Source organism: Carassius carassius, chromosome 43 (assembly GCF_963082965.1).
Source record: "Carassius carassius chromosome 43, fCarCar2.1, whole genome shotgun sequence".
In the NCBI taxonomy this organism is placed as follows: domain Eukaryota; kingdom Metazoa; phylum Chordata; class Actinopteri; order Cypriniformes; family Cyprinidae; genus Carassius; species Carassius carassius.
The window spans coordinates 13,833,854-13,853,290 of record NC_081797.1 but is presented as its reverse complement, the minus strand read 5'-3'; the positions used below and the strand labels follow the sequence as shown (position 1 = coordinate 13,853,290).

Below are 19,437 nucleotides of genomic sequence, written 5' to 3'. Positions count from 1 at the left end.
ATGGGAAGGGGGTGTTCGGTACGAGCATGTTGTGTGTGTGCCTGTAATGCATGACTAATCCTGGAGCTGTGTTTCAGACATGCTTTTTTTCCCAAGTCTTTTAATAAAGATGGTATGAGGTTAATGGTTAACACAAATTACTTACGAAAGGTCAGTATAGTCAAGAAAATCAGAGTGAAGGAACTGCTGTGTAGTGTACTGTAACAGCAGCAGCTTTAAGGCAAGTATAATTCAACTTCCTCCTCCACAGTGCTCAAGGACAATTGATGAGTTTTTTTTACTGTCGGACACATTGCGATATATTTTAGGCAGCACTATCAGACTAAATGTTGGTGTGCTACATTTTATATTATACACATTTCAAAGAGTATGGTGTTGAACGAGTTTTGGACAGAAAATCATTAGTTAAGTAAACTAGTACTCTTGACAGAAAAAAAGATTCTAGTTTACATAATTCAACGTTAAAAGGAAAGTTCACCCAAAAATGGAAAGTCTGACATTGTTTACTCACCGTCTTGTCATTCAAAACATCGGTGTCTTTCCTTCTGAGCAACATAAAAAGATATTTTGAAGAACAGTGGGGTCCAAAATAACCCTATTGGTCCCTATTGGTTCATTGTAAAAAAATAAAATAAAAAACCTACCTAGCTTTCTAATCTTTTTGTATCTGTTTTCTTTTCATTTAAGCCCTTGCCATGTGTACTGCGTTAAGCTAACTGAGTCTTGTTATAGCACTTGTGTATCATTGCTCTTTTGCTGATTTTAATCGCTTCCATTGTCCTCATTTGTAAGTCGCTTCGGATAAAAGCTGTAATATATAAACATATATGCAAAACCAGTCATAGAGGTTTGAAATGACAACAAAATTTCAATTTTTGGGTGAAATATAATTAGGTCTTAGAATTTCTTATTAAATTTATTTAGCTAAAATAAAATTGTACCTTAAAGGCCAGTTTTATCCTGTAAAATGTTTCTAACAATCAATAGGATATTAAAGGGTTAGTTCACCCAAAAATTCTGTCATAAATTACCCTCTTGTCGTTTCAAACCCATAAGACCTTTGTTCATCATGCGTTGCTGTCTATGGAGGGCCAGAAAGCTCTCGGATTTCATCACAAATATCTTAATTTGTGTTCTGAAGATAAACGAAGGTGTTGAGGGTGAGTAATTAATGACAGAATTAAAACATTTTTGGTAAACTATCCCTTTAAGAAAAAAAAAAAACTATAGACACCATCTACCAATCACATATCTTGAATTTACATGAACGCATAATGCTTGACAAGGCAGTTGTTGAACATCGTTGACGATACATAAAACAATCATGATCTAAAACCAAAGCGTTGGTCCAAATCCACACTCAGTTTTAGTTGAATGAGTGCAGGTGGCAGAGCATCTCTACAGACTCCAAAACAAGTATGGTGTCTGGAGGGTCAATGTTTATAACCTCATCTGGAGCGAGGCCATGCTGTTCAAGTGATTTATATCATTCAAGATCCTTTGTAGTTTCACTTGGCACTGCTTTCCCCAGGAGAACCCTCGATCGTTGAGGAACCTGGACCAGTTTTGGCAACTTCTTCTGAAAGGCGAGATTAAATGAGTGTTTGTGGCGCTGAAAAGTCACTATAAAATATTCTAGAGATCATGGATCCATCAACCAACCTCTGTCTTTCTTCTCCTGGGTCTCCTCGGCTGCCGTTTTATCAGCTCTGAAGAAGATCCGAGCGCTGCTCAGAGAGAAATAGAGCAGCTCGAACTCCTACAAATGGAGAGAAGATGTAATTAAACAAAGCCATTGGCCATCACTGTTGAAGATCACAAAGATGCTCCCATACCTGCAGATAGACGTCCAGTCTCTTCTGGGTCAGGTTCATGGTCTGCATGAGCTTCTCGTCTTGGCTGGTGGACTGAACGTTCTGCTCCTTCACCACCGCGTTCATTTCCTTCATGTACTTCTCCCTCACAGCCTGGAACCAGTGGAGAGAGTCAAACTCCTGATACTGGTCCAGAAGCTTCAGGATGTAGGCGACTCCTGGAAAACACACATAAGGTCCTTGAATATGTAGCCCATGGAAAGACCGTACATCACCTTTATAACTGTATGAAACATGTACCCATGGCAAAACCATCGTCTGTAAACGCAGCTCCCACTTTGTTCTTCTTGTTTAGTTTTTCTTTGCAGCTGATGGAATGTTCCACGAAATTTACCGTCTGTGAGGGAGAAGAAAGATGAACGTTATGCAAGAGATGCCGCAATAAGCGAGAGATTTCCACATCTGAGATCTGAAGACCCACCAGAGGAGGAACTATCATGTAGAAGTTCCTCAAGTGCATGTTCTTGACGGTGCGAAACTCTGGTGCGAAAACGCCCACCAGCATCTTGAAGTACTCCGTTCCTTCAGCCGAGTTACTGGTCAGGTCACTAAGCACACAGTCCAGTTGGCTAAAACAAAAAAATTATTACTATTTGTTTTAGAACTATATTATTATTATAATTATAATATTATATATTCATAATTATTCTAATTATAAAACAAATTATGGTTATTGATATTTATGTTATTATAACAATACAAATTATTATTAATGTATCATAATTTTTGTTGTATTTATTATTTAACATGTATTATCATTACTACTACTATTACTATTAATGTTTTATTCATTTATTAATAACCAATAAATACTAAACTTTAATAATTTCTAATTGTTTATTGCTATTTTTTTTATGTTTTTATCAACAGCAACAATAACTTATTATATTTTAGAATTAATTATTTTATAATCATTTATAATATAAATTATTATTGTTATAGATATAAGAATCCTCATCATCAATTTTTGTTGTATTTATTTTTTTACATTTATGGATTAATATTACTATTACTATAAATGTTTGTTTGCTCTCTTATTAATATAACTGATAAATAATGAATCTAATAATTACTAATTGTTCATTGTTATTTTTGGTATGTTTTAATAATTATTATTATTTTTGTTATTATTAACAATGTGTTCGTATTATTGTTGTTTTAGTATTTGCAGTATTTATTATTGTTGTTTTATTTATTCACATTATTATGATTGTTGTTGTTTTAGTATTTGAGGTACTTGTTTTATTTATTCTCATTACTATATTATTATTATTATTTAGTATTTGCAGTATTTATTGTTGTTTTATTTAGTCACATTATATTAATATTGTTGTTTTAGTATTTGCAGTATTTATTATTGTTTTTTTATTTATTCACATTATATTATTATTGTTGTTGTTTTAGTGTTTGCAGTATTTATTATTGTTTTTTTTATTCACATTATTATATTTTTATTGTTGTTGTTTTAGTATTTGCATTATTATTGTTTTTTTATTCACATCATTATATTGTTATTGTTGTTGTTTTAGTATTTGCAGTATTTATTATTGTTTTTTTTATTTATTCACATTATATTGTTATTGTTGTTGTTTTAGTATTTGCAGTATTATTGTTTTTTTTATTCACATTATTATGATTGTTGTTGTTGTTTTAGTATTTGCAGTATTTATTATTGTTTTTTTATTTATTCACATTATATTGTTGTTGTTTTAGTATTTGCAGTATTTATTATTATTTTTATTTATTTATTCACATTATATTGTTGTTGTTTTAGTATTTGCAGTATTTATTATTATTTTTATTTATTTATTCACATTATATTGTTGTTGTTGTTTTAGTATTTGCAGTATTTATTATTATTTTTATTTATTTATTCACATTATATTGTTGTTGTTGTTTTAGTATTTGCAGTATTTATTCTTATTTTTATTTATTTATTCACATTATATTGTTGTTGTTGTTTTAGTATTTGCAGTATTTATTCTTATTTTTATTTATTTATTCACATTATATTGTTATTGTTGTTGTTTTAGTATTTGCAGTATTTATTCTTATTTTTATTTATTTATTCACATTATATTGTTATTGTTGTTGTTTTAGTATTTGCAGTATTTATTATTGTTTTTATTTATTCACATTATTATATTATTATTGTTGTTGTTTTAGTATTTGCAGTATTTATTAGTTTTTTTATTTATTCATATTATATTGTTATTGTTGTTGCTTTAGTATTTGCAGTATTATTGTTTTTTTTTTTTATTCACATTATTATATTATTATTGTTTTAGTATTTGCAGTATTTATTATTGTTTTTTTATTTACATTATTATATTTTTATTGTTGTTGTTTTAGTATATTCAGTATTATTGTTTTTTTTATTTATTCACATTATATTGTTATTGTTGTTGTTTTAGTATTTGCAGTATTTATTATTGTTATTTTATTTATTCACATTATTATTATTATTATTACTATTATTATGAACTCCCTGGCTGACAGCAAAGACGCTGACTGACTGACATTATTAAGTACAGTACCTGGCGGATTTCTGCGTCTCTTCAGAAAGGCCTTCCTCTTTAACAAGCTCCTCAAAGTTAACGATGTCCTCCAGATCAGGAACAAACCTGGAACATGTTTGAATGTGAGTAGCTTGCTAACGTCTTGGTTGATCGGACGACTTCTGTAGGACAATTTTTATAAAGTGCATACCATATGCGTCTCATTAAGCTCTAAGAGTTGTGTGAGAAGACGGTTATTATTGATCCAGTATTACCACGATCTGAATGTCTTTGTATGATACCTGATAGCGCTGCTGCAGCAGTGCAGCCCTCCGGACCGAATCATGCGCACATAACCCATTGCATTGCCTGCAAGAAAGAACAAGAATGAAAAGGAAAACCAATAATGTTAACATTTATGAATTAAATTCTTAAAATACAACTATATATACTTTTGTCAACTTTAAATCTGCTGCTTTGTTGTGAAAACCTTCGCATTTCTGTGTCATGTTTACACCGGGCAAATCATACAGCCTTAAGCATCCCAGCATGCAAATTATGAAGCTGAGAACATTACAAAAGGAAAGAGTTCCCAGATGCATCTAAAAACCTACAGACCAACTTTACCGATCTGACTGATGAGCTGTCTGAACTGATCCAGGTAGCTCTGACCATCTGGAGTAAGACCCAACTTCCTGATGCCACGGTTGAACTTCTCTGCTCGCTCAAAGGGGTACTACAAAAGAAGATCACCTCGTCATAACATGACACTGCTTCCTGACATAACGACGTGCGAATGGAGAGCAGCGCACCTTTTGGTCGGTCTGATCCTTGGTTTCCCTGAAGAAGCGGATGTCTTTGATGAGTCTGGATTTGATGTGCTCGTCATACATGAACTGACTGAAGATGTAGAACTTCTTTCGGAGGAACTGATACGTGAAGTTCACCTGCAGAGACCAGATGACCAGATGTTACTGGTCTCATAATTCAGATGCAGCGAACAGGGAACACTCTGGGAAACTTCTGAACAAACATTCTTCCAGTAACGATAACATTCGTTCAAAGTTTCCTAGTCTTTAGTAACAGTCTCAAAACTTCAAACGAAAACATTATACATCATTCATGGAATGAAAACGTTTTGAAACGTTTTGGCTGTAAAAGTATTTAATAGTTTCAGAGAACATTAAAAAGTAACATTCTCATAATTTTTACTCAATGATAAAATGGAAGGTTCCCTTTATGCCCCTTCCCAATTTTCACATAACAAGACAAATAAAAATAAATAAAAAAACTGGACATTTTGAAAGTTCAGAGATGTATTATTATTAGTAGTAGTGGTGGAATATTTGATCGTAATTATTTGTTTTAACTACTATACTATTACTGTTTTACAACCACACATTTTACTATTACTACTAATACTATTATTACTAATGTTTTATAATTACTAATTGTTTATTGTTATTGTTGTTGTTATTATTATGGTCAATGTTCAAACAACAACAACAACAACATCTTTTAACACTTAAAAACTGGATGTTTTGAATGTCAGAGAATATAAATGTTTTTATTATTAATACTACTGGTGTGTTTTAATTATCATGATTTTTGTTTTATTAACTATTTTATAATTATTATTATTAGTTACACTTATTAATTTATAATAATCCTTTATGAATAATAATAATAATAATAACAGCAATAATAATAACCGTTTATTGTCGTTTTTGTTGTGTTCATTTAATATTGTTGTCACTGTTGTTTTATTTTATTATTATAATTATTACTACTAATTATTTATTATTTTTTAATTAGCATTATTACATTTATCATCATTAAAATCAAATGTTCCCTTAAATTTTAATCCAATGTTCATATAATCAAGAGACAACATTCAAATATAACGTCATAAGTTAAAGGGACAGTTACCCAAACATTGTCTCATCATTTACTCAACCTCATGTCGTTGCAAACCTGTTTGAGTTTCTCTTACGTTGAACACAAAAGAAGATATTCTGAAGAACCAAACCGTTTTTGGTCCCCATTGACTTTCACAGTAGGGAAAGAAATACTATGGAAGTCAATAGGGACTAATAACCGTTCGATTACCGACATTCTTCAAATATCTTCTTTTGTGTTCAACATAATTAAGAAACTCAAACAGGTTTGGAACGACGTGAGGGTGAGTACATGATGACAATGTTAAATTTTGGATGAACTGTCCCTTTAATGGGAATGTTAGCTGGGACCGTCCTGACAGGACGTGTACATACCGTTGTGTTCATGATACCGGTTCCATGAGTGCGAATGGAGTTGGCAATGTGGCGGATGTTAATGGTGTTTAAGTGCTTGTTGTTGCTGGTTCTCTCAATGAAGATCTGCACACAGTAGAGAAGATGTTTTAGACAAACACAAGTGAAGTACTACATTTCCGGACCAATAAAAACGTCAGAAGTCAAGACCTGCCTGGTTGTTTAGGTTGTATAGGTAGCGCGAGACAAAGACGTGAATGTTCCTCATAATCTCCAGGACGTCCAGGCCCTAGAAGACACACACAATGATCTCAGGCTGAATGCAGCAGATCTTTTCTGAGATGATCTGGTGAACTACACACCTGTTCCAGAGTTTGGCTGGGAAGATGCGCCTCAGTCATCACCAAACCATAGCGCTGTGTGGCGAGGTTCCTCATCTCGCTGTACGTGGCCCAGTCATGAAGAGCCACAGTCGTCAAGTTGTAAAACGTCTTGTCTAGATAGTGAGTCACATAAGCTGCAAGGCAAAGATAAAGCTCAAGATTATGATGCTCTTCAGCAAAAGATTGCATTCTTAAAATATCAAGGAAAGTTGTTTTTCATTTATAAAGTCATTGCATGATTGAATTAAAAATTAAATCATTACTTCAACTTCACAGACAAAAGACAAATATTTATAACATGTCCCCATTTAAGTATTGATTATGTCCTCTATATATATAGTGTAACTCATGCATTCAGTCTTTTATCTGCCGTACCTTTGATGTCAATGAAACGGTTGAAGAAGCGAATGGGTTTGAGAGAGAAAAAATGAGCCATATCCTTCATGCCCACTTTGAAAGGGTTTCGATCGTCCAGTTTGAGGTGTGTGTGCACAGACAAGCGCAGGTCCTTCTCGATCTCCTTACACAGCTTGTCTAGCAAGTGCTAACAATCAGAAAAACATGCAAATGAACTAAAATGCTAAATTACTTCAAAAAGATATGCAGTCTGCACTCTGCCTTACCTCATTGAGGATTTCCATGATCTCAGTGTCATAACACTCCAGCAGTTCATCACAGGACTCCATGTGTTTGGCATGCAACATGGTGGGCACACAGTCTCTGAGCGCACTGAACATGTACTAGAGAAAATATATGCATGTTTAAATAACATGTTTAACAAAAATGTTAAATGCATTTTAAGAATAGACAGTGTTAAGAGTTTTACATGAATTCTGGCCGCATCCACAGCGTTTTCGTACACGTCATCCAGGTAGATAGGAAAAACTGTACGATGCCAGTACAGGAAACTGCAGTCGCATTGCACTTTGACTCTGAGGAGAGAGGATATCCCATCATGCAATTACAACAAAGCCAGAGAAGTCACGGAACAGAATCAAAATCTGCTGTTGCTAATCGTAACTATTTGAACTAATTTAGGGCTTACCGCTCTCTTAATTCACTGATTAAATCTAGCTTTTTCAGCACAAGCTGTAAAGGCAAGAGCTCCTCATCCTTGAAAGTTTTCTGCACAAAAAAAAATATTAAAAAACAATATAATAAAAAAAGACAATAAAAAAAACAATAAAAACAAAATCAAAACAGAAATAAAACAAAAACAAAAGACAATAAAAACAACATAACAAACAAAACAAACAAAAACAGAAATAAAACAAAATGACAAAAACAACAAAACAAAAAACACCAACAAAATAAACGCACAAAGAAACAATAAAACATGAATAAAAAACAAAAAAATAAAACATAAAAAACAGGAAAACAAAACAACACAAGAAAAACACAAAACACAAGACAAAACAAAAACACACACAAACAAATAAATTAAATATTTGTATTATTTAAAAAAATAAACACCCCAGGCAATTTGCAACAATTTCAAACGGACTTGAAACTCAAAGCCTGTTCAATGGCTTTCTTGACAGCATTTATTTGAATACTTTATATACAAATGATCATTAATTTGCTGTACACTGTTTATCCATACTCACCATCTGAGTGCCAACACTGAGAGCCAGAGACACGATCAGTCTCCTCTCTTTGGTGCTGGGCCCGTTCAGAGTGTTCTCAGCCAGAACCAGAGCCGACAGCACATCCAGCCTCTGCTCACTGTACTTCTTATCAGAGATCACGCGTTTCTGAAGGAGGACAACAATCAGTCATTAGAATATCTGCTCTGAGGAGGAGGTGTTTGGGTAACGGTGGTGGGTCTGTACCTTAGCAGTAGAGATGGAGGCCAGAGCCTGAGACTGCAGCTGCTGCGTGATGTGAGACACAGAATCTGCTACAACCAGCGAGCGCCGGTGGAACGTGTGCTCCACAGCCTGTGAATGACAAACACTGATATAAACACTGCACACTTCACACTCTACCTAGTACAATACAGTTAGTGTACTAACTAAAGTAGTGGACACTGCCTAGTGAACTAGTGAACACAGCATTAATAACTAGAACACAAGAACTGCACTGCACTTCACTGCACATTAGAACTTGTGCATACTACATAGTGTACACTAGAACTAATGTACAGTACCTAGGACAGGACAGCATGTAAATGACCAAGAGTTTGCAATACTTATAGTATAATGTACTAGATTTATAGTGCACAGTACTATTAGCGTCAACCTTTTTGAACACACTACAACCAATATCCTAGAAGTGAATACTATTATCAGTTTCCAAATTAATGTGCACTCTACAAGTAATGTACTACATTTGTAGTGCACAGTATTAGAACTACAACAATGCACTAAATTGCAGTGCATACTACAATTAGTGTAGCATTTTTTTCGCACACTACACCCAACATACTAGAAATGTAGTGAATATTACTGTTAATGTGTAAAATGATATACTAAGTTTGAAGTGCACATTAATAGTTTTGAAATTATTGTGTACACTACAAGTAATGAACTAGATTTGTAATGAACACTATTTGAACTGTTTAAACTGTGGGAACTAGAACTAATGCACTAAATCTAAAATGGTGCAGACTATTATTATATTTAATGTCTAATAACTGTGCAACTAAAATATACTAAATGTATATAGCACACTGATATTACTGATTACTATTAATGTTTTAAATATTTTTGTGCAGATTAAACCAAATATATTATATGTAGTGAACATACTATATGTAGCACATCATTATTAGTGACCAAATTATAGTGCACAGCACACTATGATTAATGTACTAAATTTGTAGTGCACACATTAGTGTTTAAATTGTGAGCACTACAATGAAAGAACTAAAAGTGTAGTGCACACTACTACTAGTGTCTTAACTATTCTCCACAATACCCAGTACTAGTACTAGATATACAGTATAGTGCACACTATTACCAGTGTCAACATTTTTGTGCACACTACAATCAATATTCTAGATATGTAGTGAACACAACCATTAATGTCTAAAATTATGTACTACATTTTTAGTGCTTATATTTTTGTGCACATTATCACATACTAGATTTGTAGTGAGCACTCTAGAGCTATAAAATTAGTGCAAATGTGTGTATAAATACTGAAGTATTTTTCTGTTGAATATAATAATATGACTCATCGACCCACTTTTAACAACTCCACCAATCGGCACAGGGCTTTCACTGAGGTCTTGGTCATGGGCCGCTGCATGGACATGTACATGTTCATAGTAGTCTTGATGATGGTGCTGATGCTGTAAGCATACAGGACTCCCTACAGAAACACAAACATCTGATTATGAAGCAGTCACAATCAGTATATTTGTAGCAATAGTCAAACACACTTTGTATGGGTCAAAATTATAGATTCTTCTTTTATGCCAAAAATCATTAGGATATTAAGTAAAGATCAGGTTCAATGGAGAAATTTTGTACATTTCCTATCGTAAATATATCAAAACTTCATTTTTGATTAGTAATATGCATCGCTAAGAATTCATTTGGACAACTTCAAAGGGCATTTTTGCAATATTTTGATTTTTTTGCACCCTCAGATTCCAGATTTTCAATCAGACCAAATATTGAATCATTATTTAATCAGCTTTCTGATGATGTATACATCTCAGTTTTGAAAAACACTTAGGACTAGTTTTGTGGTCCAGGGTCACAGATAATGAATTTTCAGCTCTATAAAGAACACTTTAATCTCAAAAATAACCAAGAAGAAGAAAACGCCGGTGTCTACCTGCACAAAGATATTACACCTGTTGCTCAAATCCTCAGACAGTTTGTCTGGTTTCGGTTCTTTTGATAATATAGACTCCATCTTCATCATCCAGGAGGTGACAAATATATAGTAGGACTGCATGTCCCTGCATAGAAACACATACATGGAACCCTACATGGCATATTCATAATGATGTCAAATATAATGACCATTAAACTTTACTAGGCTTAATTATAACTGATTTATGAAACTTATCAGAAGCGTGTATGTCTTACTTCATTAGTGTCTGCGCTTTTTGCAGCAGGAATGCATCTCTGCTGCTGCGGAGGCTCTGGATGCTCTTCTTGTCCATCAGTTTAGCTGCCGCAGGGACTTTGCTTAACAGAAATGTGTCTGGGAACCAGATTATATTAGCTGCTAATGTCACTGCAGGGACCTGGAGGAGAGAGAAAGGAAATTTCATAATGACTGCAAGAGCAGATCTATATATTCTGCCCGTTCCCACTAGTAAGTGTACTCACCTTTTTACACACATCCAGCAGAGATTTGTAGATCTTCTTGTCGACAGCCCTGAAGATATGGAAGTGGAGCACAAAGAGGCCACATACGCCTGTATATTTATCCCGCTGATCAATCTCTGACGGCTCTCCTGCAAGTCAAATGGATCATAACGGTTGTCGTCAACAGCTGAGATGTCTCGTTAATGGCATTTGGAATTCATTTCGGTTAATTACAAATACAAACCAATCTTCGATTCAACGTTGGCAAATATGGTTCTGATATTATACGCAAATTCCTCTGCAAAGGCACTGTTTTTAGAAACCGATACACCTTCTCCTGGGTCATCAAACCTCTGCTCCACACAAGCCTGCATGAAAAAGAAAAACTTTAGTTATATATATATTTAAATTCTGTTAAGTGAAATACTTAAGTGATCAATAATGCAGTGAACCTTCAGTAGAAAAGAAACATTTTCTCCTAACAACAACATGCGCTGAAGAATTCTGCATAATAACAATGTTTTCTTTGCACACAAAAATTATCCTCGTGGCATAACAAAATGAAGGTTGTATTACTGATGTCACATGGACTATTTTAATGATGTCTTTACTATCTTTCTGGGCCTTGAACGTGTCAGTTGTGTTGCTGTCTATGGATCTATGAGTCCGAAAGCTCTCGGATTTCATCAAAAAGATCTTAAATTTGTGTTTGGAAGATAAACAAAAGTCTTACGCGTTTGGGACGACATGAGGGTGAGTAATTAATGACAGAATTTTCATTTTTGGGAGAGCTAACCCTTTAATTTCTGTGTATTAAACTGTCCAGGGCTGTGTTTCCCAAAAGGATTGTAAGCCTAAGTGCATCGTAGACCTATTGCCACCAATGAAGCTACAATCAACTTAGGCTTATGATGCTTTTGGGAAACACAGCCCTGGTTGAAGTGTAGCCTTAATGCAATTGGTCAAATCGGTGTTGTTTTGAGCAAATGACTTGCATTTGCGCTGAAAAACTAGTGTTCTACTGTGAAAATGCTTGGGTACTACTGTGTTCAGAACCGAAGTTTACAAGACTGCGTTCTCTTGAATCCTCTGAAACGAGGACTGAATCACATAATAGCTCATTACCATAAAGTTGACCTGACCTTAACTCTTTTCGATGCCCACAGAGCTAGGTTTCTCATGGTTTTAAAATACAAAAACAGAAAATGAGGATGATTGTTAACACTTCAGACCTGAAAAATCATGCTGTCCAACAGCTGCCCCTCTAGCTTCAGTAAAAGCTTCTCAAAGGGTTTTAGTTTCTCCTCTGGAATGGCAAACTTAGCTGGGTTATGATGGACAGATTTCAGTAACCTTCAAACAACAACAAAGAATTTGTGGTAAGAAATCAAGAACCATAATTTAACTCATTTCATACTTTAAAGGCCTTCATTTTGTCTTTAATTCCAACGTTACATTTTACAGAGCATCTAAACGGTCCCACTTCACCTTTTGTACATCCTCCAGTGATCTTTCAGTGTGGCATGGTTCTCCATGATCTCATCAAGGGTGATGAGGACCACCAGAAGTTCTCCCAGATGCTCGTACACTGTCTGATTGTAGAACAAAGAGAACCCGTCAATACAAGACAGATGCAGGAAAGAACCATATGAAGAGGACAGGGAAAATGAAAATTACCTGGAAGTGTACACCTGTGGACTCAATAATTTTTGTCGCACTCCTGAGACATACAAAAATTTAATAAATGAGCAACACTGCTGTCAAATAACCATCTATATATAACATGAGAATATTTTCAATTTCTCACTTGTTGCTGATGTACAAAGCAGCCAGCTGGTGAACCATGTTGACTACCACTTCAAAGCAGCGCGACACAAAGCAAGACAGCTCCTGTAACATACAACCAAATAAAACAATATTCAGAAATATATATATATATATATATATATATATATATATATATATATATATATATATATATATATATATATATATATATATATATATATATATATATATATATATATATATATATATATATATATATATATATATATATGTATATATTCAGTAACCATTCAAAAAGATCATTATATCAAACCTGTAAGAAGGAAATGAAGCGGCCCATCTGAATCTGAGACTCTCCCTCCACCACACTAGTGTCTGACACTGCAAAGAAAAACAAATTCAATGCAATACCTTTTTTTTATTATTATTGTTAAAAGCTACAGGTTAAATTAAACTAAAGTTGAATGCTTAAGTTTAATAGATGCATGCAATTCCAAACAAAAAAACAACAACATTCTATTGCGGAAGGTTGGTGTTTAATATCCACTCAGATATACAATTATAGAAATAAAATGGGAATCATGTTGAATTTAATAAGTTCTTGTGTAGACGGGCTGTAACTGTAACGGCAAAAACCAAAACAGTAGTTTTTACCTCCTTCACCGTAATACAACAAGCCATTGTAGAACTTGGTTTCAGCCTAAAAGTAGAAAGCACAAAACAATTTTGCTCAGTTTAATTCAAATTAATTGACTTTATAAACATGCACTCAATGGTTTGGGGTCAGTATGGTTTTTTTGATTATGTTTTTGAATTAAGTAAGAGACTTTTGCACACCAAATCTGCATTTATTTAATCTGAAATATTGTAAAATATCATTAATATTTAAAATAACATTTTTTCTATTTTAATATTTGAAAACATAATTTATTCCTGTGATGCAAAGCTTTGTTTACTTTAGTCTTCAGTGTCACATGATCCTTCAGAAATCATTCTAATATGCTGATTTGATGCTTAAGAAACATTTCTTATTATTATTATTATTATTATTGTAATTAATATTGAAAATAGTTGCTGCTTAATAATTGTTTGTAAACCGGAATACATTTTTTCAGGATTCTTTTATAAACAGAAAGTTTAATAGAACAGCATTTATTTGAACCCGAGAACATTATAATCGTCTTGTCATACATTTTCACTTACCTCATATTTCAGCTTTTTAACTTCACAGCAAAGAGCTGCATACACTGTGATAACTTTATTAAGCACCTTGAGAAGAAAAAGAGAGAAAAGCAACAGGTAAACTCATAATGTACTAGTTCTCATTCAGAATTTGCATCCCATGGAAACTGCAGCAGCTAAAACAGCAAACAGTTCAACGTCTTATACTCATACCTTATTATCAGTCTTGATGAGCTCCAGCAGTGAGGACTGTTCATACGGCAGGAGCTGGAGTGACAGAGCAAGCGGAGTTATATGGCATAAAAGCAATTCATAAAAACACTGTTATGAAGCTGTAAGTCATGACACAACACCTTCAAAGCGATAGGGTCCAGAGTGAAGTCCCATACATCTCCAACAGAGTCGTCCAGTGCTTCTTCAATTCCCTGGAGCTGAGCGGTATATTCCTCTAAGAACTTCTCATAGTTTTTAACCTGCACTTCTGTGTGAATTTCTGCACAGGAAAGAACCAAATGCAAAAGATCAACATTTACAAAACTAGACATAAAAGATCTTCAAATTACTTCCTTCCTGATTTGTGTGAGACAAATAATAATAACAACTATTTTTAATTAATCATTTTGATGCCCTATGTATGCATGTGTATGTGTGTGTGTGTATATATATATAAGTGCTGTCAAACGATTCATCGTGATTGATCGCATAAGCAATAAAAGTTTTTGTTTACATAATATATGTCTGTGTACTGTGTATATTTATTTTGTATATACATATAAATAAACACATTTATGTATATATTTATGGAAAAAATGTGATGTTTATATATATATATATATATATATATAAATGTAAATAAATGTATATGTATACATATATATGAATATATATATATATATATATATATATGTATATATATATATATATATATATATATATATGTATATGTATATATATATATGTATATGTATATATATATATGTATATGTATATATATATATGTATATGTATATATATGTATATGTATATATATATATATATGTATATATATATATGTATATGTATATATGTATATGTATATATATATATATATATATATATATATATATATATATATATATAGAATATATATTTAAAAAAAATTCTGTATGTGTGTGTATTTATATGTATATACATAATAAATAAACAGAGTAGACACACATATATTATGTAAACAAAAACTTTAATTATGCATGAGATTAATGGTTTGACAGAACTAATATACACACACCTATCTGCGTCTGTTCTGTTTCACGAGCGGCTGAGAGGAGCAGCGCTTTCAGTTAAAACACATTATGCTGCTTCTCTAATTTTTCATGCAAGTATAGTCGAAATCACAGCACAGCTATTGTCTAAATGCAATGCAATAATGTGGAAACCCTTTAAAAATGAAAGTGAACGACTTCCTTATCACAAGTTTTTGTGAAATCAATAAAGACCACACACACTAATCTGATCATCGTGATTGAACTTGGGCACTTTCCCTGGTCATCTGACAGCTGGCTAACATCACTCGGCTAACTGCAGGATTGATGCATCTTTTACACAACAAATCACCAGTAACATGCCGGTTTAGACGCGTTACTTACTTTGTGACCCGTCATCAAAGCGATCAAACTCCCAATCCGGAGATAATGAATCCACAGCCATCGTGATACAAAACGACACAGACAGGGGTTTTCAGAGAGCTGCCATTAGATCGGTCTGTTTGGGAGTTACTGCACAGTGAGGGGAGGGGCTGCTGTGCTGGGAATCACATGATGTGCACAGGAAAGCGAACTTCCGGTTACGCTACTGGACGAATTTCAAAATGAAAGCAGTTCGAAAATGCCCGGATGTCTATTTAGTTCAACATCTGCACTTCATGTTGTTAGTTATATATATACTTCATGTTGTTAGTTATATATATATATATATATATATATATATATATATATATATATATATATATATATATATATATATATATATATATATATATATATATATTACATTTGTGTTCGCAAGACGAACGGAGGTCTTACGGGTTTGGGACGACATGAGGATGAGTAATTAATGACAGAATTTTCATTTTTGTGTCTCTTTAAGGAGAGGTGTGGTATTTTATTCTGAATCCCCTTTCATTCAGGTGTTTTTTTTCTGCTGGGCATCGCTGATGTGATGGATCCCTGCTTGTGGAAGTGCGGCAGAGATCCTAATAGCTTCTTCATCCCATATCTGACGGCTCTGGGGAATCTTTTTGGCACTGGCTTTCTGACGTTGTGTTTTCTTCTTATGTCACATAAACAATAAAATGATTACATTTTACATCTGATTTCATTAAACAGATTAGATCTGATCTGTCAAGGCAGTCTAATGTGCTGGTTTCTCTGCACAGCTCGGCCAGATGAACATTACTTGAAATATCAACCTCTCCATACATGGTAGTCAGATCCCTGTGTGCAGGTCAAAGAGTCACACACGCTGCCTCATGTGACACTTCACACAACTATAGTCACACAACTATCTTCTTTGAATGAAGAACTGCTGTTGTCTGTTTCCATGTTGTTATGTTAAATGTCTGGTTTGCACTCATCTTCCTGGATCAGAATCCTTTTTTATACTATATAGAATAGCATTTCCTAATTGGTTCTAATAAAAATTGATTTTTATTGATACGGATATTATTTTATTAAATCACCTGCAATAGTTTATTACTTTATTGTATTTTACTGTAGAAAAAAACTATTAATTAATTTATGTATACTTTAAAAATGAATCAATAGTAATGTAAGAGAAAAACTGATTGAAGTTTGTGAGGATCAATACAAATGATTTGCATGGAAATCATCTGAAAGATCCCCTGTCCTACAGCTAGTTAACAATATTTAGTATCCACAGTTGAAGAAATTCCTTATTACAAATCATTTGTATTTTTGATACCTTTGCTTTTATCTTTGAGATATGCATGCTATTATAAAAGGACAAAAAAATTTGTATATATATATATATATACAAATTTTTTTGTCCTTTTATAATAGCTATGTATATATTATATATATATATATACACACACACACACACACACACACACACATACTTGAATTAACGTTATTAATGTTTATTTGTTTATTTTAATCTTTGTTTAGATTAACATTATTTTAAAAATGTCATGTTTTGAGTTTAAGTTTATGACTAAGTCTCAATCTTGTATAAGTTTATGATTAAGTCTCAATTAAAATTAACAAAAATAAGTAATGCAGACAAAGAACATATTTCCAAGGTATTGATATAATCCTATAATACAATAATCCAATGTTAGATTGGTTGGTCTCTAATGATCAATGAAACACATAAACTCACTAATCTCCAAATACATTAAATAACACAAGCAATAAAAACAGTAACCATTAAATGTTTCCTGGGACTATGGTAAACATAATAATGTTTGTGAGCTAATCTGGGGCCAGCTGCATAAATACCTTTTACTGTCTATGATAAATACGAGTTTGACCAATTTAGCATAGCCAATAAGAAATCAGTCTCATTTTTTGATTAATCTTAGAATAATCTAAGATTTTATGTAACAGGATAAAAAAATAGTGACCAGTCTTTGATGGCTACCTTATAAAAACAGTCTAAATATTTGTAGTAGCCCAGAGTGCAGTCTGGACGATGGGGCGGGGCGAAACGTTGGGGCGGAGCGACACGTGTCGCCCCGCCCACCTCAGCGGTTATTGGTTTATGATTAAGATGAGCTTATTGGTGTACAGATGAGTGAGGATTTTACAGCTTATTGGTATAGAGAATTATGACGCTGTGAGTAGGATTGGAATGCGGAAGTAGACACTCAGATGAATAAACTTTTAATATAAATCAAAAAGCGAATATAAATGTTGTGTTTTTGCATTTATTGTTGCGTTTCCACAACTTCCCGTATAAATACAAAGAGTTTTGGATTACGACGAACAGAACAGAAATAAATGGTCTAATTTACAATTACTCCCTCAACGGCTGTAGACGCTACCTCGGCATTACTCGCTGGTTTTTGAAAATGACACGCAATATAATGCGAAGTATGGTTATGTAGATAGTCATGGAGTACCTTGATTTATATATTCAAATTATATATATATATATATATATATATGTGTGTGTAACAAATTGTCTCCAGTCTCTGAATGTCACCAATAATATACTGAACATTCCCTTAGCCCCTACGAAAATTTACCATGGTTCTGCTACAAAAACTATAGTTAAACTATGGTGTTTTTATAATTACAGGACATGGTAATTAATATGCCAACAAATATTTTTACTACAATAAATCCATGGTTACTTTTTGCAAGGAGGGAACTATACAGGTTCTAAAGAACTTGCCCAAAAACACTCGTCACTTTCTGTTATTTGTTTTCTGAACTGCACTACTGAAAACCTCATTAATCCTGAATTTATTTAGTAACCCGCTTCTATATAAAAACATAATACATTTAATCACCCCTTTAAACACTTCATTGTTTATCAAAATCATTGGTAATTGAAAAATTACACTGAATTGTCACAACTAAATTAAGAATTCATTATGAGCAATGCATAGCAAATGATGTTATCATCAAATATGAGAAACCTTAAAGAATGATAGACTGATGTAAATGACTGAAACCTGTTGTCATGCACGTGTTTGCCATAGCTTTTTTATTAAAACATTATACACTGCAAAGTTTAACGTTAAATGACATCAATTAATACATTAAAACCAGTTGATCTCAGTTCATTCTCTATTTCCCTTCAATGAACACACAAATGTTTCATGCCGCAAAAAAAAACAAACAAAAAAAACAGTCCTTGGAACAAAATCCTGTGTAAACAAAAGCCCAGAAGATCACCACGCCGGCCTCTTCCCTGTACCCTGGTGGGTTAAACTTGAAAAGGGCTCTGACCTGCAAGCATTCCCTGATGCTGTACATCCATCTGAACTCTTTCTGGTAGACAGGAGGACAATTCTTCCAGTTGGCCACAACTTATAGTGTAAAGACAAAATACAGGAAAGATAATAATAATAATAAAAAAAGTTTAACAGCCTCATACTACAAAGTTCAATTGGAGAATGAGCATTAAACAGGGGGAAATCTTACTGTCTAGCCAGGCAAAGTGTGCCGCTTTCCGGAAAACTTCTT

General features: G+C 33.3%; 1 protein-coding gene across 2 annotated transcripts; it reads right to left on the bottom strand.

The window, feature by feature from the left end:
• Nucleotides 1-1,234: 1,234 nt before the first annotated feature.
• On the bottom strand, nucleotides 1,235-16,028 carry washc4 (WASH complex subunit 4). 2 transcript variants are annotated; one of them, XM_059536250.1, is made up of 33 exons: nucleotides 15,871-16,028; nucleotides 14,599-14,738; nucleotides 14,459-14,512; nucleotides 14,267-14,332; nucleotides 13,718-13,763; nucleotides 13,377-13,444; nucleotides 13,083-13,165; nucleotides 12,953-12,995; nucleotides 12,764-12,867; nucleotides 12,508-12,628; nucleotides 11,520-11,643; nucleotides 11,297-11,424; nucleotides 11,051-11,211; nucleotides 10,794-10,920; nucleotides 10,197-10,322; nucleotides 8,840-8,947; nucleotides 8,615-8,761; nucleotides 8,053-8,132; nucleotides 7,834-7,939; nucleotides 7,631-7,747; nucleotides 7,383-7,551; nucleotides 6,987-7,141; nucleotides 6,839-6,913; nucleotides 6,646-6,750; nucleotides 5,185-5,319; nucleotides 5,000-5,108; nucleotides 4,675-4,741; nucleotides 4,412-4,498; nucleotides 2,296-2,443; nucleotides 2,115-2,211; nucleotides 1,836-2,032; nucleotides 1,663-1,759; nucleotides 1,235-1,579 (listed from the first exon to the last, which is right to left on the bottom strand). In XM_059536250.1, the coding sequence occupies exons 1-33, from the start codon at nucleotides 15,929-15,931 to the stop codon at nucleotides 1,509-1,511; spliced, it is 3,522 nt and encodes a 1,173-aa protein (XP_059392233.1). In that variant the 5' UTR covers nucleotides 15,932-16,028; the 3' UTR covers nucleotides 1,235-1,508. The 2 variants fall into 2 exon arrangements, with proteins under 2 accessions (XP_059392233.1, XP_059392234.1); XM_059536251.1 differs by having other exon boundaries at nucleotides 1,235-1,576.
• Nucleotides 16,029-19,437: the final 3,409 nt, after the last annotated feature.

What these genes read in the sequence shown, in the direction of transcription:
- washc4 (XM_059536250.1), bottom strand. Translation starts at nt 15,931, where the DNA reads ATGGCTGTGGATTCATTATCTCCGGATTGGGAGTTTGATCGCTTTGAT. An exon ending in TCAGTGTTGGCACTCAGATG is followed by an intron (nt 8,133 to 8,614) that starts GTGAGTATGGAT and finishes TTTTTTGTGCAG; the next exon opens with AAAACTTTCAAGGATGAGGA. An exon ending in TGCTGCAGCAGCGCTATCAG is followed by an intron (nt 4,499 to 4,674) that starts GTATCATACAAA and finishes AACATGTTCCAG; the next exon opens with GTTTGTTCCTGATCTGGAGG.